The sequence below is a fragment of the Chanos chanos genome, chromosome 1 (assembly GCF_902362185.1).
Source record: "Chanos chanos chromosome 1, fChaCha1.1, whole genome shotgun sequence".
NCBI lineage: Eukaryota > Metazoa > Chordata > Actinopteri > Gonorynchiformes > Chanidae > Chanos > Chanos chanos.
In genome coordinates, this window is record NC_044495.1 from 52192558 (window position 1) to 52218838 (window position 26281).

The 26281-nt window shown below is 40.7% G+C and overlaps 1 protein-coding gene across 4 annotated transcripts in view; it reads right to left on the reverse strand.

Moving 5' to 3' along the window:
- Positions 1 to 8776: 8776 nt before the first annotated feature.
- The window catches only part of lmx1bb (LIM homeobox transcription factor 1, beta b), a 57886-nt gene continuing 40381 nt past the window's right edge, over positions 8777 to 26281 (reverse strand). For 2 of the 4 annotated variants that reach the window (XM_030783870.1, XM_030783889.1), the window contains 6 exons: positions 17109 to 17341; positions 14849 to 15024; positions 14360 to 14437; positions 13799 to 13865; positions 10450 to 10608; positions 8777 to 8934 (listed from right to left, as the gene is read on the reverse strand). In XM_030783870.1, the coding sequence (XP_030639730.1) occupies positions 8777 to 8934; positions 10450 to 10608; positions 13799 to 13865; positions 14360 to 14437; positions 14849 to 15024; positions 17109 to 17341 (871 nt within the window). Of the gene's footprint in view, positions 8935 to 10449; positions 10640 to 13796; positions 13866 to 14359; positions 14438 to 14848; positions 15025 to 17108; positions 17342 to 26281 lie in introns of all 4 variants that reach the window. The other 2 variants (XM_030783879.1, XM_030783862.1) reach the window with 2 other exon arrangements.

The window sequence follows — 26281 nt, forward strand, 5'->3', positions numbered from 1 at the left end:
CCAAAAACGAGAGGAATCAAACAATTCTATAGAGAGCTTACTTAAACAGGTTTGTAACTCGTCCAGTATGCAGATACTGTATTGAGCTGTATATGTACAGACATAAAGTACTGACAAAAAAAAAACCTGACTGGTTTTGATGAATATTCTGCCCTCACACCGAGCACACCAAGAGTTTTTTTTTTTTCTTTTATCATTATTATTATTTTTCTCCCATAGAGTTAGCTCAGCAAACGTCAGTGTCCTATGTATTCAGTGCAGGTCATGCAGAAACCGAGAGGACACAGGTATTGGCTTACATTATTTTGTGTCAATGAAAACATTTGCGTATCCATTTATTTACCTTGCTGGTCAAATAATGACTTTGCTGTTGTGCACTGCTCTTTAGAACCAGTAATTAAACATCAGCCTGTATGTGTAATATAAGGGTTTCTTATAGCATAGACCTATTTGTTTTGATAGAATGGGACCTTTCATTTAGTCCATTGATTTGTTGGTGGAACTTTCTATGTAAACTTTAATTAAAAATGCGCATTGTAGTGCTTAACCCTAGCCGCAGAGATGGGGGAAGGATTTACTTCATAGTTATGCAATCAAATTCTATTGAACTTCTATCTTAGTTATCTTTTATAGGGTATAGCTCAGCAAACAAGGAAAAGAATTCTTGGTAAGTAACAATGTGCTTATGATGCAAAATCATTTGGAAAAGATTCTTCATAAAGTGAATTTACATGAAACTGCTTGGTTTTTCTGAAAACATCGATTGAAAAATCCAAATGGACACTAGGAACATACATATTTTTTCTCTTTAAAAAAAAAATCCGGTACAATAAAAACATGTATTTGTTAACTGAAGTAGGAAGAATGCATTCCGTGGCCACAATGTAGAGCTCGAACAGGAGTTTACAGTCTGTCAAGATAGTCAGTGGTTTTATCTGTAAACAAAGGGCAGGCTTTTGACCACTGCCTGGCAGAAACTACCGCGGTAACACAATGTTAATAAAATCTGTGACTCCAGAACCATTTAAGGCATAGGATCAAGTACCACTGTTTCTATGACTTCCTCTCTGGGGAAAAAAACAAAAAAGAACAACTCAAAAAATCTTCTACATTGTGTCACTCAATAGGGATTCAGACGATTTAACAATTCCACTCTCTTAGGAAGTTATGGGTGTGACCCAAATCAGCAGAAATTAAACAAACATGTTTGAATCTCCATTCCTAGATTTGCAGGCGGAGAATGAAATGGTTATTCTCACCATAGCAAGTCACTGCTTTCCCACTTTGTATACCAAACAGCTAAACTAAAGATGTAATCCATTATAGATTTTTTTTTCTGAATGATCAAAGGTTAGACATAAAAAAAAAAAAAAATTAAGGTGAATGTATTCTTACTGCAATTAAGACACTATAATATATATAAAGCCACCTCACTGACACAGGCATTTTTGCGCGACAAATGTTTACACAACTATTCGGTGTAAAACTTTCAGCATATCTGTTGTTAATAATCTTGATAAGCATGTCAGCAATCATGTCTTACAGCTATGGAAAAAGAAGCAATGCTGAGAATTTCTTTGGGAACTTCTTGCGCTAGTCTTCCCACCAGTTGATTCAGAGAGGACTATGGGAAAAAAAAAAGGCTGTGTCCAGAGCAGGTCTCAGAATTTGCTTTGTTGTCTCAGAGAGGGCGAGCGAGCGTTAGCCTTTAAGGTCAAAATCACAACACACAACTCCCTCTGGCCACAGCATCGTCCTTAGACATCAGACACGCCGGCTGCATTCCTACACCGCGTACCAATAAGTGCTAATATCGTTGCGAAATGAAAAGCAAAACAGATGGGGTCCAATCGCAGGGCAGGATTACTGAGTCTATGCAAGGCTAGAGCTGTGCCCTCAGGCATGGATAGGTGAATCCACATGAGTGAAAACAAAATACAAACCTGTCTTAGACTCAGGTCAAGCTAACACCAAAAATATGTAGTATGCACAGCTACTGTGCTATCTCTATAATAAAAAAAAAGAACATTTCAGTTCTACTTAATTTCATATATGGGCTTATTTGAACGTGCAGACTTTTTGTCTCTTTTGAAATTCATGTTCCAGAACACTAAAGTATGAACCCAGGCCAACCCAGTGGACCAAATGAGCCCAAGGTTGTTGTGGAGACAGTCATCTGGTTGACACAGTGTGACCTCTCTCTCCCCTTATGTGGTCATAACCTTTCAACGGTTCTTCTGTTTGATTGAGAGCAAGTTTCACAGCTCCGAGAGAAGGCAAAAAAACCAAAAAAAACCCCTGAGACAAACTAACTTGACTCACTGAAAAGTGTCAGACGCTGATTAAAAGCTCCCACGAACCGTGAACCACAGGCTGAAAAAAAAAAAAAAAAAAAAAAAAAAAACAACAAAAAGAGCAACATGCTCTTCTGCTTCAGGTTTGGACTTGCTGTGAACCCCGTGGATTACTCTGGCTGGGGAACCTATCCTTGCCAAACCCAGAGTAGCCATGGTCGGCTCTGACCGAGCCTATAATTAATTGGACAGAGGAATATGTGGTTTCGTTTGACTTTAATTGAAGGATTGGCAAACAATGGTGTGAAAATATGAGCCGTAGAGCACTGAAAAATGAGTAATTAAATGACTGAGCTTCAGAAGACATACATAAGCAAAATGACATGAAACCACATGAGAGAATTATAGAAACAATCAAAAGTTCATCTAGACAAGGCATTAATTCACCAACAAATACGGGAAGCAGGCATCCTTTTAATGCACCCATCCATTTAATAATGGGATTATGGATACTATGCTGGATGTAAGACCAACAGGGTCATTGACTGTCTACTGTCAAGCTGTGCTTTTAAGAGGCTGCTGTGGAGCGTTTACCCATCCATTTAATAAAGTTCAATAAACAAACTGAAACTTACATAGTGCTTTTTCTTCGTCAGGAATCTGAGGAAAATGTGCAAAAAAAAAAAAAAAAGAGGGGGAAAAAAACAGATTACAGTCTCATGACTGTGTCACAGGTTGAAAATGAGGGAATGGGCTTAATCTAATGAAAATATTGTCGCTAGGCTAATTTCCTATGTGGTGCCAAGGCTGCTGAAGAGAGAATGTGAGAAAGGTCTACAGAACAGTCCAAACATGCATGTCTGTGTGTTCCTCTCTGTCTCTCCTTATATGTGTGCGTGTGTGAACAGTGTGTGTCTTAGCCAGCGGAGAGTGTCTTAGGTTACTGGGAGACTTGTTTGCTTTCCCGGGGCGCCTTTCTTGTCCTACCTGAGGTCCTCTTTGGATGAGGGGAGATTTGAGCTTCTTTGGTGGGTCAGTCAGTTGTGACACAGGCAAGTATTCAGAAGAGTTCACTGTCTGCACAGGCTCAATTAGCTCCGCTCTAATTACTTGGAAATTGGAACCTGGAACCAATGTGGCTTTATGTCGATGAGGAGAGCATGTTATGTGCTATCGTTAGCGACAGCAGAGGTTTCTGTGAGGAAACATCAGACATAAACAACACTGTGAATGTGTCATATCTGGAGAAAATATGATGAGGGCCAAACTAAGGTCAAATAAAACTCAATCTTAGACAAATATAAACTTCAGCAAGGGCAAGCCCTGCCTGTGGAAGGTTTTTCCACTCATTTTTGATTTGCTTAGCTAATTAGCTTGGGCTAGCTAATCATTATATACACTAGGATAGAGGTGCAGAAGTCCAGCTCTGGCGGTCTACCCTCCAGCAGGATTTGATTGCAGCCCTAATTTAACACACCTGATTCTGATAGTGAAAGCCTTCGAGAGCATCTGAGTATTAGAGTCTGGTGTATTAGATCATAGCTGCAGCTAAATTGTGAAGTAGGGTAGATCTCCAGCATTGGAATTAGGCATCCTTGTTCAAAGAGATACCTTACAGTTATGCTGATTTGCAGAAGGAGGAATAGCATCAGCCCTCAGTAGTTTTTACATTAATACACAAATTCCTTGTGAAATTTATATTTTTGTCCCCCTTGATTATACACATTGACGTGTCACATTAGCATCCATGTGTTGTATTAGGGAACGTGAAATGTTTTGCTAAGCTATTTTTACAATTTGCCATCATGAAATTTATTTGATTTATTCTGAGGATTTAATTAATCACTTAAGATAACTTAATAAAATTCCTTATATAAATTAGTTTTCACATCTACAAATTGTTTCAGACTTTATTGCACCATAGCTAATTGCAAGTATCTAAGTATGTGAGCAAAGCATTCACAAGCTAAACCCCGAGTAATCAATCAGCACAACCACAGAACTGTCAAAGCCAAAATGATACAAATCTAATAGGCTTTTCAAAATCATGGTCTTGGTGGGTGTTAAAGTAAACAAATTATTACAAATATCTTTTAGACCAAATATCCAAGGACACATATAGAACATGTAGTTACTGTCAAAATGAGTTTTTGATGACATTGTATGTTTATTTCTGAGGACTGTAGTAGAGGAACTGCTACCAGTCTGCCAGCTGATGAAAATCTGATATGTTCAGAATACAACTGACAACATGTCTTCAGTTATATCACAGTGGTAACCTTGATGTCTTGAGAAGCAGACAACAAAACAACAGCAAAAACTCCCTTGGGGGAAAAATTTACATGACAGCCCTTGAAGTGAATATCATATAGCACTGCTTTGGCAAGTGCAAGTCTCTCACTCTCTCTGTGTGTGTGTGTGTGTGTGTGTGTGTGTGTGTGTGTGTGAGTATGTATGTGCGTGCAATCCGTGCATACGTGCAAGTGAGCGGGCATGCATGTACTTCCTCAGGACTTCCTGCCAAAAAGTGCAGCCGTTTCTGAAAAAACTGGAAGAACGAGGTAAACAAAACCAACAAATAAAATGTGAAAAGAGCCTTGCTCACAGCATGCCCCATGCCCACTGCCCAACCAACAGACTTTATGTACCCAGTTTGTGGCCACAGTCTTGGTCCTGCGACTGGAAACTTTCAAATAAATGAAAATATATTCATCTCTGAACATGATGGACAACTGTGTGTGTGTGTGTTTGCACATATATATATGTGTGTGTGTGTATGTGTGTGTGTGTGTGTGTATGTGTGTGTGTGTTAATAGCTCTTCGGGGCAGATCAGTGCTATTAAGACTTCAGTCCTGCAGTATCCCTCAGTTCTCAGTGGGTCTGTGGTGCTCCTGTAATGTGCTGGCAGACATCCTCTCTCACTTTGAAACAGAAACCAACCCAAAGGGCCTCCTCCTCCTCCCCCTCCTCCTCCTCCTCTGCCTGTTTACTGTAAACACTGGACCATTGTCCTTTTCATCTACAGATCCTTTCTTTCACTAATGCGCTCTCATTCACACATCATTATCACTCCTATTCACACATCCTATTCCCTAAAGCACAAAGCATTTAGGTGGTCTTCCTTGAGTACACATCAAAGATCACAGCAGATATAAGTAACACAGGGTAAAAGGGTATAATACCAACAAGTAGCTGGTCTCTCTTTTTGTAATTACGAAGGCAGAAGTTGCGCCTTTTTAAAAAATTTGCAGTGAATAATTCAGTCGTCTTATTATTTGCCCAAAGCATGAGAGTAAAACTATACATGTTTTTGAAATCAACAGAGTTCAGAGGTGACATACTAATAGAGACTTTACCTTCAATTTAGCGTGTCTATAACATGTATATATCACTCATTGCTTCTGAGGAATGAACTATTCTAAAACTCTCAACACCTCCCTGTGCTTTGAAAAGGAATGATAGCTATGTAGTTCCTATAGGAAGGAATCCACCAAGAGGTCAACTGGTCAACCAATTTACATATGAAGACAAATGGAAGCTTGATGATTTTCCTTCAGAAAAAAAAAAAACAAAAAAACTCACAGACCAGACCTGGTCTGACAGGGCTAAGATGAATAGTCTCCTTTCCAACACCTGTGAATTCAGATGAGGGACAGATAAGAAGGAGATATACTGCTTCGTAATCAGAGGATGCCGACGGCATCTCTGCCACAGGCGGAACACCTCGGAACCTTCCCTCCAGATCTGCTGCACCCTCCCAAAACTTTGTGCCTCAGATAGTGGGAAATTTACGACCTCCTATGAGGCTGAAGGCTTAGAGCAGGCACATTTGACGTCTCTCTCTCTCTCTCTCTCTCTCTCTCTCTTTTTCTGTCTCTCTCTTTAGATCTACTTCTTTCACACACAAACATACACAAAGACACAGCTTTGTTCTCTTTTATCTGTAACTCAAAACCAACTGTAGTCAGGGGATACACTGTTTTCAGCGGAAAACATATTGACATCATCCATAACTTCCACGTCATTGAAAGCAAACAGAGGGTTTGGTCGTTTTTTCTGACAATGATATATCTAGGACAGATGACTTTTACAATGAACCTTTAAAGATTGGGTGCCGTTGGCCTTTGATATTTTTTTTTGTGAAGACCTGAGGCAGAACAAATGCAATTCTAAAGCATATGTTCTCAGAACTCTCGGAACAAACACGGACCTTTTTACCGTTCTTACAAATCATTAACCCAACGCGGCCTCCTCGTGGTCCCTGTTTGGAGTATGACAGGACAGTAACAATGTATTGCTAGAGCTGCAGTCATTACTATGCTTTATTGCTCTAGGTCTGGACCTGGTGCCACTGAGACACATTTGTGTAACGTCTTTCATGTGCAGTGGCTGATAAAAAGGTGGATTCTGGGTCGCGGAGACAGTACGCAATATGTTTTGATCATCTCTTCAAATGCAAATATTCTCCAGTTTCTTCAATGCAAACGCAATTCACGCAGTCACAGTCTAGCGTACAAAGACAGTGTAGCCAGTGTGCTTTTTATGGTCACCTATCTACACATGTCTCACTCAGGATCCTTTGATGACCAGTACTGTCATTAAACCTTCTGTGTGAAATCATTGGTTTCCCTCTCCAGAAACAGGTCCTGGGTGGTTGATAAGAAAGGTTAAATGGCAGCTGGTGATGTTGGGCTGGGCTCAAGGCGGAACTGTTGGCTTGCCTGGCTGCGTTGAGGAGCTGTCACAGATATGAATGAGTGCCCAGGTGCTGATCTCAAACCGTCAACATGCTCCCCACGGCGAGAATCTATCTTTCTCCCCTTTTTCTTCCTTCTCTAGTTCGCCTACAGTTTATCATGTCTCTCTGCTAGGAAAAAGAAACAGTTTGCAAACCTGAAATGCCGCGCTCAGGCTTGACACACTATAAACTCTAAGACACCAAAAAAAACACAAAGAATCTAAAGCGCACATACAGGTGTTTGGATTCTCAGTTGTGTTCAAAGTGTTCAGGAGTATATTAAACAAACTTGAAATGATCGAGACATATATATTAAAGCACGTTTAGGATGTAAATTAACTACAAGTTTTTTTAATACATAAACAATAAAATAACATTCTATTTTCAGGAGATACTCAGGAGAAAATGTCTTTAATCATAGTACCAATAGACTTTGGTAATTTAGCAAGTTGCGCATTGGAGATGCACTTTGACAAAATATCAGCTTAGTAACAAATAAATAGCACAATTTTGCCGATGTACAGCTTTGCTGAGAAAGAAAGGATATATTTAATAATTGAACAACATACAAGTGAGTTGTGATAATAATGCTTCACTGAACTACTAAACATGAATTTCTCCTTTTCTTTAAATAAAGCTTTTTTTTTTTTGTTCTATTTTTTTTTTGTTTGTTTTTTTTTGTTTTGTTTTTGTTGTTTGTTTGTTTGTTTTAAAGTACCTTCAGGAGCATGTTTTAGTTAAATAAATAGAATGGTCTCCATTTTGAACATGCACAGCTGACTTGTTTGGGAAACATATTTACACTTAGTTAAGAGTCTTCTTTCTCCCACAATGTCTGGCTCTTATCATCTTTCAAATCAAAATACTCAGACACACAGATGCTCTCTCTCTCTCTCTCACACACACACACACACACACACACACACACACACACACACACACATGCACGCACACACATTTTTGTTCTTTCTCCCTTTCTCTTGCTTCTTGGTCTCTCTTCTTCGCACGCACACACACACACAAACACACACACACACAGTATATAGACAGACACTGACACAGACACAAACACAAACACACACACACACACTGATCTTTCATTCTCCCTCAATTTTTTCCTATTCTCTCACGAGCTAAATCTATCAAAGTGGTAAAAATGCAATGCAATGAAAAGAGGAAACATGAGAGTCCAAATATCACATTTAAACATCTCAACAACACAAGATTTTATGTCTATTTTCTAAAGTTTCTTTTTTTTTTTTTTCTTTTTCCTTTTGTTTTTCAGTCTGATGTTGAAATGGCGGATTCATGCATTGTGATCTTCGTGTCTTGGTCACCAGGCTCTACAGTCTGAGAGTGGTGGAGCTGAGGTTTGTGTCTTAGGTGACTAGTGCTGTTTGTCTATATCGTTTTCCTTATAGCAACCAAGATGGGAGCGCTATTTCCGAGAAAGTCATTTAGAAACATTCTACGTATACCTATAAAAAAAAAAAAAGTCTCGTTAGCTATAGGAGCCCTTTTGCTCCCAAGCTGTATCTTTCACTACCGAGAGACAAGGGTCGCTCATCTTTGAGTTTTCATTGTCTTTTTCGTAGGCTATTTGGCCTTCAGTCCAAGGAAGAGGTCTTCAGTTTATGCTTTGCTGAGAGTTCTGTGGTTCTTCTCTGCTGTGAGAGGTCCATAACAGGGAGCAGTGTGTGTCTCTTCTAGCTCAGTTGGGTTGGTCCCTGTAAATGTTTGTTTTCATGAGGCAAAGTAAGAACTCTGCATGGAGTACAGTCGGTCGATGGGGTTTCCCACACGCCCCTGCAGGGAGTTAACCTCCGACGACGCCATGAAGCAGTCGCTGAGGCTGGTCAGAGATGTGTCGCTGTCGATGTCGTGGAATATGGAGTCATTTCCTACGGAGATAAGAAAAAAAAATGCCAGGTTTTAGGTACACGGAATGAAATAATACAAATATTTGCATTGTTTATAAAGATAAAAGGAGCCTCATCGAGCACAGTTTTTATGGGCTGCATTCCTTTTTGGTATCATTAATATTTTTCTCATTATTCCTGGATTATTTACGAGTGTTTCAGAATAATATGTTTGTAATGGATGCGCAAATCTTTCCTTGCCAACTCTGAGGTTGGAAGATTCTCATTACCCACCATTGCGATTCTTGAGAACCAAACTATGTCTCAATAAACAAAACAAAAAACAACAACAAAAGGAGCCCACTCCCCTCCTCACCCAAAAAAAAAAAAAAAAAAAAAAAAAATAGAAAGAAGAAGAAGACAAAGCAAAACCACAAGCAGTGAAAATGCTGTGATGGATTTGGGTTCTAATTGGACATAGCTAACAAAGGGGAGTCTCGCTAACACTCCAGCTAATAGTAAGTGTTTACTTGCGCGATAATCCCCCTTTCTGTCATTTTCCTTGTGGGCACAGTTAGCGTTAATACGCTTTCCCGTTCTTAATGACACCATTACACAAGACGGTGACAGGTTGATGGGCTATGGTTTTTTAATGAGCTGGCAATGTTGTCTGTTCCTGCCGCTAGCCCATAAAACCACGGCTAAAGCGTGATGAGACCTGGGATTTGGGCTGTGCTATTGGAAGGAAGCAATGAATGACAAGACACTGGAGACCTGGTCATTGGTGGCTTGTGACCGAGCAATGTTTCAGATTCTTCTCCAGCAACGCTTGTATATTTGAGAAATTTGTCAATATTGCTTGAAAAAAATAAAAGGAGCAGTGAAAGTGTGGATCTTAACTCTACCGAAGACAGACGGCATTATACATATTTAAGTCTTCATTTATACAAGGAAATGATCAGGACAGCTGTATAAATTATGCATAAATCAATAAGAATTGCTCTCTCCCTCTTAGAGATGATTCACCGCTTTGCGTGATCTTTGTGCTGGCGGAATTGTTTGTATTTTCCCAGAGCGTTTTCTTTGACAATCATCATGGTAAACCAATGTTATTTTACATCTTTCAACCACAGCTTTCTCTTCATTATCCCATAGCTTTTCTCAGAGTAGCCAATGAATAGTGACACATAGCAGAGCAGAAGATGTCACCAAACCCCTTGTAAAGGGGAAGGGAACAGAGGAGATGACTGTGGCCCTGGGACTTACAGGACTGGGTAGGAGGAGAACTGGGAAATAAAACATACTGGATTCATTTTGACTGAAAAACTTCAAATTAAACTTCTGGGCTGTGAATGCGTTTGTGTCATCTCTTGTGGGTGGATAGGCGGATGTAAAAGGGGGTAGAACAGTGGTGGGGTTGTATATTTTTCAGAGGGTGGGGAAGGGCTAGCTAAACTGTGTGGTGCTGTGGTCCACACATATGCCAACATACCCCTGTGATGAAGACCTAAAGAGATTTAAGTCTTGCAAGGGACGCGGCTTGGAATAGATGCTCACCATATGGGTTCATGTGGTCGCCGGGCATCTGTGGGGGGGTGAGGCCCTGCTGAAAGGGGTCCGCGCTGTAGCCGTTCTCTATGGCAACCATCTGCTGCTGAGCTGGGGCCAATGGCGTGTAAGAGTTGATCATGCCATCCATTCTACTGGACATCACCTCTGGAAGAAGAACGTGATAAGGGAAAGATGTGTTAAGGAATACAGACTAAGTGGTAGAAGAAGAGTTTGGTTGAGGGAAGAGAAGAGACAAACTAGTTCTCAAACCAGATGACCCTACTGTACATGACTATCAGAGTAGCCAGTGATTATCAGATAACGTGGCTTCTACAGACCAAACAGACCAATCTGTAACAACGAAAAGCATTACTGTTCCATGGTGTTCGTGACATAGATGTCTGGGTGGTGGTTGGATTCTTTTTCAGAATGAACTTGAACTCCATAAAACTGTTCTGCCCCCCCCCCCCCAAAAAAAAACAAAAAACACGTCCTAAGAGAAAGGCAGAACATGTCTGTCCCAGAGCAGCCCTGCTGAGAATCGTTTTGTGAGTCATTCCAAACTCCGAGCAGTAGGAACAGCTCTTGTGGCTTTCAGACTGGAGCCCACTGCCTCAATGCTGTGCTTTCGAGTGGCAAAGATTTTCTTTTTGTTGCAAAATAAACGTCTGTGATTCATTTCAACCCGGGTTACAGAAGTTTCCATTACATATGTCTTGATTCTGACGCAAGCCATTTGGTTTTTGGAAGTTCACCACAATGGGAGAGACCTTTTGTAACATGTAAACAACCATGATAGTTTACGTCATGTTAAATTTTGGACAAATGAAAGAAGCATGAAAGTCATTCAAAAAGACTGTAAGGATTTTCTGAAAATTGCATAAATATGTATGTAGCTTCTTAGAACATAAAAATCTTCAACATAATAAACTGAAGCTGAAACTTGATATCAGCAAAAACTGCCTTCCAATGCTGGGAAGTTGACATGGATTGTTAAGACCGATAGAGCTTAGGATAACATATGACATCATTCTAACAAAGCCTTGATGATAACAAACAAAAAAAAAAAAAGGCGTAAAAACAGTATATCTGCTCAGATGACACTTTGTAGCTTAGGTCTATGACTCACTGCACCACTGTCTGTATCTGTGCACATTCTACACTGTCACGCTTTTGTCCTGTAATGGAAATCGATTTTCCTGAAGGCTCTCGCAACCTCAGACCACCAGGTCTGATAACCTAAAGCTACAGTGCAGAGTCATCATGCCCCTCCATGCTTTTGAGAAGGATATGAGAAGAATATTGGGTAATAAGAACTAGGCTTTAAACCAATGTGTAATTACTATGGAAATGACAGAAATCATTCTCATCCAGTGATGGAGAGGCTGCGTTTAATAAGGCCTGAATGCTGCTAATCAACATTTCCTAGTAATTCAGACTGTGAACTTGGAGTAATGTGATGACTCTACACTTTTAGTTTTTCTACAGCAGTCGGAAACAAGTGTGTGTGTGTGTGTGTGTGTGTGTGTGTGTGTCTTTCTTTCTTTTTTAGCAGATTTTGAGAAAGCCTCATAAATGGATGCACCAAGAGGACTGTCTGACAGAGGTCTATAAAATAAAAGTATTATTACTCTTGGTTTATAGCTGAAGATGATTCAATGATCTTCAGGATTATGGCTTTCCAGAAGGTATGGTGGGGTCTGCACAGCAATAAAATGTCAATATAAGCCTTGGGATTCCCTCAAAAGAAAGGAGAGGAGGAATTGCTCCCATCTTGTACAACTAAAAAAAAAAAAAAAAAAACGCTAGCCTCTACCTGCCTCTGATTTTAATTCCAAATTTACCGTGTGCTGATACCATGAATCATATCTATGCTTTGCTTTAGAGAATGTCAATTTGATAACCTAACTCACATTGATCATACTTGTCTCCAGCTTTAATTTCTGCATAATTGCCCATGTATTAATATGTAATATATAGAGGTTAGCTGATATTACAAAGCGCAGGTATGAGACCTACTTGGGCATATACAATTTGAAACTTTTGTAGTGATACTTAACTCAAATTAAGACAGCTAAAAAAAAAAAGTGAACAAATAGATCCTGTTCAAATGATTGACCAAAAAATAGTCGTATCCAGAAATTTAGAAAGGTCAGAAAAGGATTACTGTAAATTAAGAGAACAAGTGAATTATTGCTGCAGCAGTTGCAGTGTATCACAGCAAATATTTACTCAGAAATTAGAGCACTGAAATACAGAGCAACCATTTGTTCTCCTCCAAAATGCATGACAAAGCACACTTCATTTTTCCCCCTGTTTCCAGATGTTCTATGCATACAAATCAAGAGGCATGGTGACTCAATGGTCAAAAACATACGGTCTGTTATACGATACACTAGAAAAGCAAAGTACATGCTACAACAGTAACAGTGCACCTTTATTGGAACATTGAACGTCTAGATGGAATTATTATCTCTATTTTCGTGAAAAATGGGGGCTTTTGTTTGAGAGGGACCTTTAGGAAGGTCATTTTGACTCTCCGTGAAGATGGTCAAGAGCTGAAACCCGTCAGAGACTACTGGAGCGGTTAGCGTGAAACGCACAGATCCCAAACAGCTCATGTTCTGGACTTGGCCGCTCGCTTGTGATACTTGAGACTCCGACCCGAGGAGGGAACGTGGAGTTGTTTGATGCTGGGTGGGGAGTATGGGCTGAGTAGATCAGAGCTAGAGGGTCAGCTTCAATGCGCTCGAGCTGTAAATTAATTCATCCGCCCACTGCCGAGCACACTGTCTGCACACGTATGCGCTTAAATCTACAGCCGACCGAGGTCACTTTCAGCTCTCGCTGCACTTGGGAGGGCAGACACACCTCGGGGAACGGGCAGAGGGTCAGATGTAAGGAGAGACAGGTGCAGACATGCTACCTTCAGCGTCAGAACAGAATGGCGGGTATGCAGATGGATGGTCCAATGCTGGCCTTCCACTGACTTCTACCTACTTACATCTATACCTTTACCCAACTGTTTACTTATAGTTAACTCAACAGTCCATATCAATCTCTATTTCTAACAATTAAGCAGATCACAAACCTTTTTCAGTGTGGAGTGATGATCAAGTGGTCTGTATACAATAAGTGCTGGGTAAAGGTGTTGAACAGAGCAAATCGTGACTAGATGCTTTGATAAACGAAACAGCAATCACTTTCCCAAATTTTTTTTTTTTTTAGTTCTTTATCTTAGATCATTTAGTGAGACCACAATTGTTTCTCACAGCTTTATCCTGATAGCATGGCTCTTTATCTGAGATTTCCATTGACCATAACAGAGTCAGGGTTCATTTGAGCTCGTACATACCTTGGCCCAGTCTTTGAGAGTTCTGCTGCTCCTGCTGCTGTTGCTGCCTCCTTGCCAACTTCTTCATCTAAAAAAAAAAAAAAAAAAGTGGAAAGAAAGAAAAATGTCCTTCAGAATACTCAGTGACTCCTAAAACTAACTTATTTAATCTAAGGTTGATGCTCCTTGTTGTTCACCTCCACGTGAACCGTGGAGCCCTGCATCTGACTGCATTTCATTTTCCTTAGGCTTTTGAAGATAACATCAGGAACTAGGAGGCGTGTTGCAGACACGAACGTAAAAAGGGCAAAAAGATGTGAGAGTCTTGCTCCTCATGTCTGGTTACGGGAGGTTTTGTGGAATGCGTTGAGGGGTTAAGCGTAAAGGAGACAGCGGTCGAGATTTGCTGTCTCTATCCCCGCTTGCTCTCAATTCTGGCAGCGTCCGCAAATGGCTTTTGCTCTCAGCACCCTGATTAGAGGATTACTCACAAATCGTCCCGTTATCTAAACGTGTATATATATCACAGAGTTTGATAAAGGCAATATATTTCCATGATTAATGCTTGTGCTCTTCACTCACCTTAGCTCTCTGGTTCTGGAACCACACTTGGACCACACGAACGCTCAGGCCTGTCTCCGCAGCCAAAGTCTCTCTTACCTTTCATAATAAAACAAACAAAAACTTGTAAATTTTTGGAGCACTATGCCACTTTTATTTGAAACGTCTTCCCATGAGCTAATAACTGCTGTGAAAGTCCAAGAGAACTCTCTTATTTTCTTTCAACATGCTTGCATGTGTATCTGCTCTGATACTGACCTTAGCAGTGGCACTCATACAATTTACACAGCTCCTTAATGGGTATTCGGTTTGCTTTCCATAATAAACAATGAATATAAATATAAATGTAAATGTAAAAAGAGAGAGATGGCGGAAGAGCGTATGAACAAGAGAGAGATAAAAGACAGAGAGAAGGAGAGAGGAGGAAAAGAAGAAGAAATGGAAACAAAGGGAGGGAGAAGTAAAGAAAATGAAAAGAAAAGTTCAGAGTGTAACTGAAACGTGGCCCACCTTCCTACAGGGTTTGGAGGACACCTCGAACGAGGCCTTGAAGGCGCGTCTCTGCTGCGTGGTGAGGATGGTCCTCGGCCTCTTGGGCCTCCGTGGGTCTTTCCCGTCGTCGCCTTTCCCCTGGCCGGCGGACCCCTTCTCTGGCTTGATATCCAGCTCCTCGTCATCGCTTTTCTCTGGGGATGCATTAGTTTCTCAGAGAAATGACCACTTTTCCAAACCCTCTAACTTTTTTCCCCGACAGCTTACTGATGAATAGATGTTTTTGTTCTTTTCAATTTCAAGACTTTCAGACACAGCAAATCCATAATGAAAGTAGACACATGTGGTTTTAATACTTTGTTATCAATTTATTACCGAATGGGTAGGCCACAGCCACTACAAGACATCTAGAGGACACGCTCCGACTAGCAAAGCACTACGAACTATGATCATTTGTCACCAGGCTGTCATTTATAATTCATTGTTCACTGCTTTGGCTGTTTTGCACTAAATAAATCTTTGATAAGAATCCTACACATATCGGATACAGCCTCATAGAAGGAAACACGAAAGAGTGAGAGCACATATGGGAAATTAACTGTAGATATGATAGGGTAAAAGTGAAGTAGCTATCCAAAAACCAGTCTACTAAGAAAGAGTCACCCTTTTGGTTCGTATATATATTTTGTGCTAAAAATAAATAAGTAAATAAATTGAGAGAACAGGTAAAGGACATTGATTTCAACAAGAACGTTACTGTTTAATCCGAAACCAAATTCAAGCAATCTGGGTCATTTTTAAACATTATTGAGAAAATAACACCCCACCAAATTGCAGTATCATATATCTATTATATCCGCTCTCATTATGGATCCCTCTCAAATTTTCTCAAGCAAAATCTTATAATCAAATATTCTTTGATATGAACTTAATCGCTTTGCTTCAATTAGAGACTGGTACTCTGAACGATCCTCTGGCGGTTAATCAGAATCTTCCTCGTGTCATCAGAATCTCCCTCTGTCGGCTGCATTAATGCGCCATCTTGCCAAACGACCCTTTGCCTCCCCGCAGTTATTATTACAGCCAAACAGGGGATCGCTTTTATTGTTCAGAGAACGGAGATTTCATCTAATAAGCCATAGCAGCTAGCGTTTAATAGAATAATAACCGTGATTAAAAAAATTTAGCCAAACTCCATGACGCTGCACAGTTTGGGTAAAAAAAAAAGAAAAAAGAAAAGATAAAATTCCGTGTAATGGTTGTATTCCCTTGGCAACACTTTGAAAGATCGAGGAAGCTGGAGCAGTTCGGGGTAACCAGTCTTCTTGGAGTCGACTGTGACTCTTTCTGTGTCAATTAGGCCTTTGAACGGTTTAGCTCTTTTAAGCAATGGCTAAAAGATGCAAACATGATGGCTGGGTTTCTTGTCTTCCTTCATCTGGTTCTGATAGTGTTCACTGCCAGACGTGTAGTGTGCTCCACTGCACTTCAATCTTACATTGTTACCACTTTGTCAGGGTTCACCTCTACTGAGTGTCTGTGTGTGTGTGTGTGTGTACGTGTGTGTGTTGGCGTTTTAAATCACAACGATTTGGAGAGAGCTCGCAAAAAGGAAACACTCCAACACACTCAAGATTAAACGAAGCATGGAAGTGGGACAAACATTCCCGAAAAATTGACACAAGCTCAGAGAAAAGTTTGACAAATTTCCTGATGTGTGTGTGTTTGTGAGTATGCGTGTGTGTGTGTGTGTGTGTTTTAAATGAGAACCATATGGGAGTTGTACAGAGAGTCTTTGGCGAGATGCCTCATTGCTTCGAGACTAGCCGAGGCACACAGAGGAGCCGATAAGAAGCGTCGGGTCCGCTGCCGAACAGGGCCCGACTCCTGCTGTCACTCACTCTGATCCACTCATTTAATTCGTTCCAGCAGCACAAGGCCGCCCACACCACAGACGCTCATTTATACGGACCAGCTTTTACTATGTCATGCCTCCACTTCCTCTGCTGTAAAACTCAGCTCTGCCTGCCTCTCATCTATATGAAGAGAATGAGTGTGTGTGTGCGTGTGTGTATGTGTGTGTGTGTGCGCCTGCCTTTGTGTCTTTGTGCATTTGTATCAGAACATACCTAGATGCGTATGATAGTGTGTGTTTCACTTTGTATTTGTATGTGAGTAGACTGTGTATTAATTGCAAGCATGTGTCTAAGATGGATGAATACATGCCTCTATGTGGTTTAAGTAAAACTGTATTTAATAAATGTGTTCTGGGGCTTACCTGAGTCCGAGTCGTCTGGGCTGACAGAGCCAAGCAGGTCCTTCTCCTTCTCGTAGTCGCTTTTACAGAGCAGCTGGCCGTCCTTCAGCACAAACTCATCTCCTTTCCGCAGCTGCCGATCACACACACAGCAGCAGAAACAGTTGAGGTGATACACACACTCCAGGGCTCGCATCACAAACTCAGTAGGAGCAATCTTTTCCAGGCAGCCACTGCATTTAGTAGCAAACAACCTGAGAAGATGAGGAGAGAGACAGAGAGAGAGAGAGAGAGAGAGAGAGAGAGAGAGATTAGTCATTACAATAATCCATGGAACATTGATAAGCCACATAACATGGTACATATTCAGGTCTTCTGTGCTTTTTATAGAGTGTGACAAAACTCAAATCTCAGTGGACAAATACCACCCAAGCAATTTCAGCTTGGCCCATCTTACTTTATACCCATGGCGATGCAACTGTGACTATACTTTTAAATTAAAAAACAAAAAAACAAACCAAAAAAACCCAACCAAACAAAAAAAAAAACAAAAGCGAAAAACAAAAAGCGAATAGACAATAAACATAGAGCGAGGTATACAAGAAACAAAAAAAAAAAACAAAACAACAACAAAAAAAAGAAACCCACTGTCCTTTTGCCTTAAAGGTACTTTCCAACTGGGTTTTCTTTTCAGCTCCTGGCTGCCAGAGAATGTCTCTATGTGTGGTTAGCCACAGTAAGTGCGCCGAACCTGCGTGTCATAAAGCTGCGATTAAGGGAGCCAGAGGTCCGTGGCTGGACCACTGAGCGATCACCTTTGACAGTGGCTCATGTGTTAAAGGAGCCAGGATAACCCCCTCAACGCCTGAGCACACCCCAATCAGAGGAAGCTAAGGATCGCCTCCCAACGCCCCAGCAAACCTCAATCAGAAGCAAAGCTCTTTAGCCCTACTGGCTTTACCACACTGAGAGCAGTGATTAGACAAGCTCCAGCGATACTGGCACAATGCTGCTGTAATGGGAAATTATTTCTTATAAGGCCTACTGCTTTAGACCAGTCACTAGACTACACCGGTATTGAGCTAGTGAAGAAAAAGATTGACATGGGATTTTAAACAATGCGATCTTTTACAAATTCTAAAGTCCCAACACAATGCACCCCCCGGTGTTTGCAGCTGTTTACCATGAAACATTTAAAAATAATTCTTTGTAACGTATTAACGAATACATACGTCACGCACAGAACATATTTCATTATTATTGTGACTTTCATTGCGAGTCAGCCTTTCAGTTTTTGTTATGCTTCTTGACATATGATTTTTGATTAGGATAAGCCTCAGAAAACTTCTTGGCCAGAAGTTGTTTTATGTTGAAGAGTTCATGTTATTCCCAGAAATATTGAGGTTATTTTATGTCCAAACTATTCAAACCTCCCATTTTCCACCTAGACCCCCCACACAAACACGCATCTGCTAATGTCAAGTTTAAGACTAAGCTCAGAAAGCTTATCATCTGTTGCTGGGAAACAGTATCTTTCTCTCTCCTTTCCAACTTTGCCCTCGGATCACCAATCTGCCAGGACACCTCCATGGTCTTCATTTCCTCTCAGCGTGGATACAATCTTTTTCTTTCATCAAAAAAGCTTCAGACTTTGTCCTGCTTTCTCCAGCTTTCTGTCATTCAGTAGAAGCCCTCACCAAAGACAGCCAAGCGAAAGCTGAGGCAAGTGGCCTACGCTGTCCTTCCCAATAAAAGGTGATTTATTAGGCCGGTTTCTTTTGTTTGCACGGGTTTTGCGGGACAGCTGGCTGTCGCCCGTCTATCTATGCTGTACATCTATGTCATTGTGTGCAGGAGAGAAAGGGAGAAAGCGAGAGATAATCACAATCATCTACCCAGACCTGAACGGGGCTTGGCAGGCAGTGATGAATGTGCACAAATATGAGGGGAGAGAAGACAGAGGAAAAGCTTTGTCATGTTAATGGTGTTGAAGACGTTGATCAGGATATGGATAGTATACAAGCATACAGAAACTCAATTTTTTTTTTTCAGTTTTTGCAGCTGTATTCCTGTTTTTTTTTTCTTTTCTGTCTTTTTCTTTTCTTTCTTTCTGTCTTTCTTTCTTTTTTCTTTTTCTTTTTTTTTGTTCTCAGAGGAGTCAGTGGTATTTATGCTGTCTCTGCATATTTGCATTCAAATTCACTTTGTGAGCTGTCTTTTGTGGTAATAAAAGAATTTGATAACGCATTCCATTTTTACACTGCATGAACATCTTGATATATAAAAAAAATATTTAAAATGTCTGTATATAGGCAGATGCAACAGCTTGCACACTGGTTTCACACATGATTTGAGATTTACTGTAAAAGGGATTATGGTGTTTATAATAAACACGATTATTTCTTTATAATCATTGGAATAAGAGTATTCTTAAGCCACTTTGGCTGTTCAGTGTTTGTAAGACCACAACAAAAGAGATAAGAATATTGGCAAAGTCCGAGCGTTTGGAAAGCTGATAATCTTAGATTTATTACAATACACTAAGAGGCTTATTATGTAGATAATGGAAAAACTGTTAAATCCCTAAAAAAAAATCCTGGCATGTAACACCAACAGGAGATTTTGAATTTTTGAGATAGTTTCTTATGAAAAGTTAAATGAGGAGGGATGAGCGCAAACATAAAGCCAATAATTCATATTTTGGACTCTGAAACGATGTATTCTAGAATTACTTGTTGTTAACCAAGAACCAGAATATGAAAATAAACCATAACTTACGCAGGCATTGTTTCACCATCGAACTGATGAAAAAATAAAATGTTTTTAAGTACATGAATCTTAGCTGTCAATGCAAGCATAAAATTCAGAACTCTATCCTTTCATTACAGGAGTACTCTTGACACGAGCTAGCTAGATTAGCCTGTCGTACACTGGGGTTGTCAAGCCTGTGGTGATTAATCGGTCACAAACCGGCCTGCAAGTCGAAAATCAAATGTTTATTTAATGATGGGAATCTGTGCCTGAGAGAACATGATTTGCAAAAAAAAAAAAAAAAGGGCAAGCAGGAATAGGAAATGACCCTTTTTTGGATGCCGTGACACTTCCTCGATTCGCTCATTCACCTATGCTACACCCAACTCTCAGGATCTACTCATCCAAATGAAAACATTCTTTTTCTTTTCCTTCATCCTTCTCTTTTCTTTTTTTTCCCCCCCATGCTTTCTTACCCTTCAGCTCTAATCTTGTAAGCCATTATTTTTCTATTTCCCCTCTCTGTCACTTTGCATTATTTTTGCTGCCGTAATTCCTATTTGTTCCCTTTCTGGAACCTTCCTGTCCTGGCTTTGTCCCGGGTTCTAATCCGGACTTTTTTGCCTGTCGTCGCCCCCCCGCCCCCCCCCCCCGTCTCTCCTTTCTCTGTGGGGCACGAGATGGAATAGCCACGCATGGCGCCTCTGCTATGGTAACCACACCGCGGCAGGATGGCGACGGCGACTTTTCGGATGGGCAGAGCAGGGCTTTCATGGGCTGGCAGCAGAAGTAAATCCTTCTTGGAGGGACAAGGGGAATTAGCAGGGAGTGCTGGAGTAGGGGATTTAACCCTACCCCCTTCTTTTTTTCCACCCGCTTTTTTTTTTTTGAAAAGGTGCAGTCACTTCAACTCCCGCCGTTAGCCGCAATCAAACAGAGAAGAGGCAGGGGGTCGTGGTGTAAGAGAGAGAGAGAGAGAGAGAGAGAGAGAGTGAGAGAGAGAGAAGGAAGGGAAAGAAGAAAACAGCCAAGTGAATGACACAAGCATTGGATTGTGGAGGAGCCTAATCCTACTTTAATACCTTTCCAAGTTCAGCTCCTAAAAGAATGCTCTTTAAAACAACACCACAGTATGAGCGACGAGGGACGATACTTGGGGGGGTGGGTGGGGGGGGGGGGTGCTGTAGCTTTCAATCTCCCTGAACATTACCTGATTAGTGCCCACTACAGGCTCAGGCACCTGGCTGGTCCACAACCACACAAGGCTCTTAGCATGCCGTTAGCTTACGTGCTAATATGTCAGCAGAGTATTAATACTGTATACAACAACTGTGACAAGAGAATTTGGACCACAATGCTGGGATCCAAGGAGGAGTTCTGTCCTGTGGTTTCAAATGAAAGCCAGAAGGGAGAAGAAAGAGAGAGGCGAACACCAGAGGAGAAAACATCTGTGTCTTTTTAAACTATCCACCTCTACAAACTCAATAACAGCATACACAACTACTGAATGGTCAACAAAAGATCAGACTTTTCTGAGAATCCTCCACAAAAAAATCTTTCTAGAATGAGCTGTCTGCTTTCTTCTTAAAGTGAAACTGCTGAAGTTTAGCTATATTTTCCTTAAAATAAAGGCTTTACACTAACAATTTAACATGTAAGAAAGAACATAAGATCTAGCTGACCAAGTAAAAACTATTAATTAAACAGTTAAAAAAAAAGAATCAGGAATTTTCAGTGTGAAGTGGAATCGATTACGAAATGAAGCGGAGAAGAAAAGAAAGGGGGACAGAGAGAAAAATTGAGGCAAACAGTGGCTTCAAAGACCTTCTGCATCCGTTGTCGTTTGCACTGTGGACGTTGCGTTGTCCTCTCTGAACACCTGAGCGAACAGATTAGCCACTCAGATAAGAGCCTCACGTTTGGATCAACAGACGCTATTCAAGCGACACTGCGCCAATATTGATTCAGGCCCTCCCAGAGTCGGACCGTGTGAGCTGAATCTCGGATAATCCTAAGAGATAACTCTAGTGAAAGCTCCCTAGGAGATCATTATCTGTTCCCAATCATTCATCCACTCTCTCAGTTTCTCTCTTTCACACACACACACACACACACACACAATCTCTTGTTCAAGCACGAAGCATTACCATTTTACCCAAAGGAATGTCCCTTTAAAACCTGGCATGCAACAGGTGCCCAACAAGAATCTCTAAATCAATAAAGTTATAAGCAATTACAAAAGGTGGAGACAGCGTATTACAAGCACCTACAAAAACCACTATCTCGAACCTCTCATTTCTTTTCTTTCTTCTTCAGTGTGACTTCAGGACCAGAGCAAAAGTGTTTTGTCTGTCAAGTGACGCTGCTTTAACCCATGTCTATGCTAAACAATGTCAACTACATCAGCAGTGTAGGCTATCACTTCTTTCATTTTTCACACATGAAGATTTCCCAATAGACTGTTCTCAGCTGGAGCAGAGCTAACATTTTGACAGGCCCTGTCAGATGAAGATATTTTGGGGGGGAAAAGAAGAAAGAAAGCGGCCGCGAGTCAAAAGGCTAAGCTACACACAGCTGCAAACTCTCGTCCTCTCGCCAAGCCCTGGACCTCTACCTTCTAGTTTCTCCTCTTCTATCTCTCCTTACTTTAAGGAGGTGTACGTACACTCTACTTTTGAACAGCTTATGGGCAAATTTCAAGATTGACAACATGTTAAAGCTTTCGTCATATGTTGCCAATGACCCTCCCCCTCCCCTTCCCCTCCCCACCCCATTGCCCAGTGCCTCTGCTTTGGTGATAAGGATCACAGACAGACAAGGGTGGGGGGGGGGGGTGGGGGAGATAAAAGACAAACTCAGAGGAACAGAAAGAGAGAGAGAGGTATGTGTCAGGAGGGGGGCTAGCTGTGGTCAAATAATTGTGGCACGCTAATCAACACATGCTGTTGTCCTACCTTTTCTCCTCATTCTCTCCTTTTCTTTTTGCTGAGCACGCACTAAGGAAGCCAAAAAAAAAAAGCATAAAAAAAAAAGGAAAGAAGCCTTTAACAATTTAGCGGAGAGTGGCTTCTTATGTCACCGCATCTCCTTCAAAGAGAGAGAGAGGAGAAGAGGATGAGGATTACCCTGGAGAACAGCTGTAAACGATCACTTTGAAGACCAACCCCTTCCCTCCTTTAGCCAAGGCCTCCTGAGTACTAGTGAGGCAGGGCATGTCAATCATACAAATCTCAGAGATGAGATGGGGTTTTCTGGGGGCAAGAATGGGTCAGAAGAGGGCTACCGGATTGTGTCAGAGTGTTAGCTGTCAGCTAGCCAAAATGCTATCGCGTCCTGCTAATTTACAGGCAATGCAGCCTCCTCAACCTTTAGCTCTGTGGATAACCATCTGCATAGCAGTCCAAAATGATCCAAAGCTAACCCGTCTCCAAGATGCAAACCCAAAATGGGAAGGGGGGACAGGAAAAGAAGTCTTGAGATGGGACAGAGAAAAAGAAAAAGATCTGGAAGGACTCTTTGCTAGGAATTGGATCTGGGGACCATGTGAGAGAGACAGTAAAGTGAGGCTTTTCTTGTAAGCCTCTTTAAGAGGAGACTGAGACGCCACTCTGAAACAAGATTGCTGATCTGATACCGAGCTCTGAAAAACATTTGAAGGCCAGATGCAGTGCAGTCCTCCCGTAACTGCTTAATATTTGTCTACCTTCAAATGATTTTTAGGGAAAATCTTTTGTGGTGGGTCATCAATCATCTGTCCTGTCTTAAGAATCAAGTAAAATATTGGCTCAGAGAAGCATGTCTTTTCCTGAGTCATCAAATTATAAATCAAAACTGTGTGCCATTTTGTGCAGTTCTAATAAATCTGATGTAGAATTCCAATGAGTTGTCACATCTACCCAGTTATTACAGTAAATGTTTCCGATACAAGTGAATGGTTTTTAAACAACTAAAAATACATGTGTACAATTTTTAGTAATGGGAAAATAATTATTTATATGCCGACAAACAAATACACACAAATCGTAGAAAAATGGGTCATTTCACCAGATTAACTACATCTGGTGAACTACAACTACACAAAAACTAACACGATAAACCTTAGTTTCAGGCTTGCCTTCTTTTACGGCCCACTTTCTGGACAGTTCTAAAGATCATCGATCATAAAAAATTTCCCTTAAGTTTAATCACAACAACAACAACAAAAAAATTGCTGTTTTTTTTTTTTTTTTTAAATGCTGCTGTATTAATTACAGTGTAACTCCTTTTTAATAATCCATAAGGAAATTGGCCTCTGCTTACTGCTTAGACTCAGCATATCTCTTTGGTCTGGAGAGATAATGGTGAGAGCTAATGAAGCCAAATAAAGACTGTCTTCCTCAAGGTCCCTAGGGTAAGCTCAAGTCAACTCTTAAAGCCCCTTAATCACCTCCCTCTTCTTACTAAATTAGCATAGTAATGGGCTTTAAATTGAGGCTCTTTGTTTTTTAATTAAACTCCCAGCAGGTAAAAGTAAAACACATTATAGGGAAAATGTGCATACCGCTAACGGCCCAGAGGTGCGTTTTCCATCAAAACAATCACTAGGCAACTCGCTCTTGTTCTCTCTCATGAGGAACAAGATCTCGCCGCAAACTTTCCATCCCTCACTCTGTCCCTTCCATCACATTGAAATATATGGCATATTAAGCTTTACTGTTTCTACAGGGTGGAAGTTGGTGTGCGTGGTGAGGGTAGGTTTGTGAGGTTGATGTCCTCAGTGACTTTGAAATCCGATAGAAACCTCAGACGCCTTCTCGTTCTGACTCATAGTCACAGCTGAGGCAGTCTTCTGATTGTCTTTTCTTCATCATGATGGATTGAATAAATTTGTCTGAACAGGTTTCTCTCTCTCTCTCTCTCTCTCTTTCTCTCTCTCTCTCTGTCTCTCTCTCTATTACAGCATTGCCTCCTGCCTTTAGGAATGCTGTGAGACATCACCAGAGGAAACACTTGGCCGCAGGGACATTTCATTGTGTTTGTTTGGCATCAACAGAATTATAACTTGAAACTATTTCACCTTATAGGTTTTGTCTGCTTCAGTGATCTCACATAAAACTGCATGTTCACCATTTCACATGTAACAGATGTATAATGTTATATTCATATATTCTATTCAAAAGACCTTTTACCATTTAAACAATCATAGTAGCCTCCAAAGTTGTACATAAAGTAATGAGTGGTAAATGACTGATCAAAATGCAAATTATGCACTTCAACTACAACATGCTTTCAATAACACGTCTCCCCAGAAACCTCCAATCACTTTAAAGATACGTTCATCAGTTTGCTTTATGTGATGCAAACTGTGAGATCTGTAAAAAAAACATTTTTTTAAAAAAAAAAAAGAGCTAAAATCTACACACTATCTCTTGACACACCCTGAACTCCCATATGCACGTGTGCTTTGGCTATATTTTGTACTCTCCATAAGAAAAATCTTGGATCACATCATTGTGATCATAAATATCTGTGTTTTGGACCAGTCTACAGCAACCAACTGTACAAACGTAATGAATATCTTATATCTGTTTGAACCTCATAGTCCTGATGGAAATGAGTACATTTTGCAAGAGAGTAGAGGGGCGCTTCAGAGAACAATATTTGGAACACTGATTTTCTTGAATGACTCTGCGATTAGAAAAATCCTTGCAAAACGTCACTAATGTTAGTATTAGTACTAATAATACAAAAAAATTAAATTATGGCTAATTAAAGTAGGAGAACAACTTCACTTTTCAAAGTTAGATATTTTAGATATTAAGCAGAGAATTCAACAAACTTTCGGTTTCTGCCAGGCTGATAAATTAAATGTGGATGGTAGAAGTAAGCAAAAATATCCAAATAATATCCTAGCTATATCCGAGCTGTGCTTGCCTTATGACCAATGAAGCATGAGCTGTAAAACTGGACACTGATTATACACAAGTAAATCAGACAGAGGGATAAGTTATGAGGGAGTCAGCGCATAATGACACAAAGCATAAACACAAACAGCATTGTATCAATCAAACTGTATCCCAGGATTTTAATCTATAATTTTGAACAGTTCAAATCCTAAGAAAAAAAAAACACTTCATTTCAGCTTGTGTTTGACTCTCCATCATACAGACCAGGCAGCAATACAATAACAGCATCAATCCCATTCAACAGTGCAGACTTAATACTGGTTGGGTTAGAGTTTTGATCCTAATGCTGATCGCAGGGTTTTTTTTTTTTATGAGGCAAAAGAGGACAGGGAGAGAGGGGAGAGACGGGCCAGTGTTGAAATGTGAAAAGGACAGCAGGATGGCCGGCGACTGAGCTTGAGTACACAGGCGGACGGGTGAACAAGCAGACAGGTACACAAGTCCTCTGTTTGGACAGCTGCACCTCCTGAGTGAGCTATGCTCAATGCAGAACCGCAG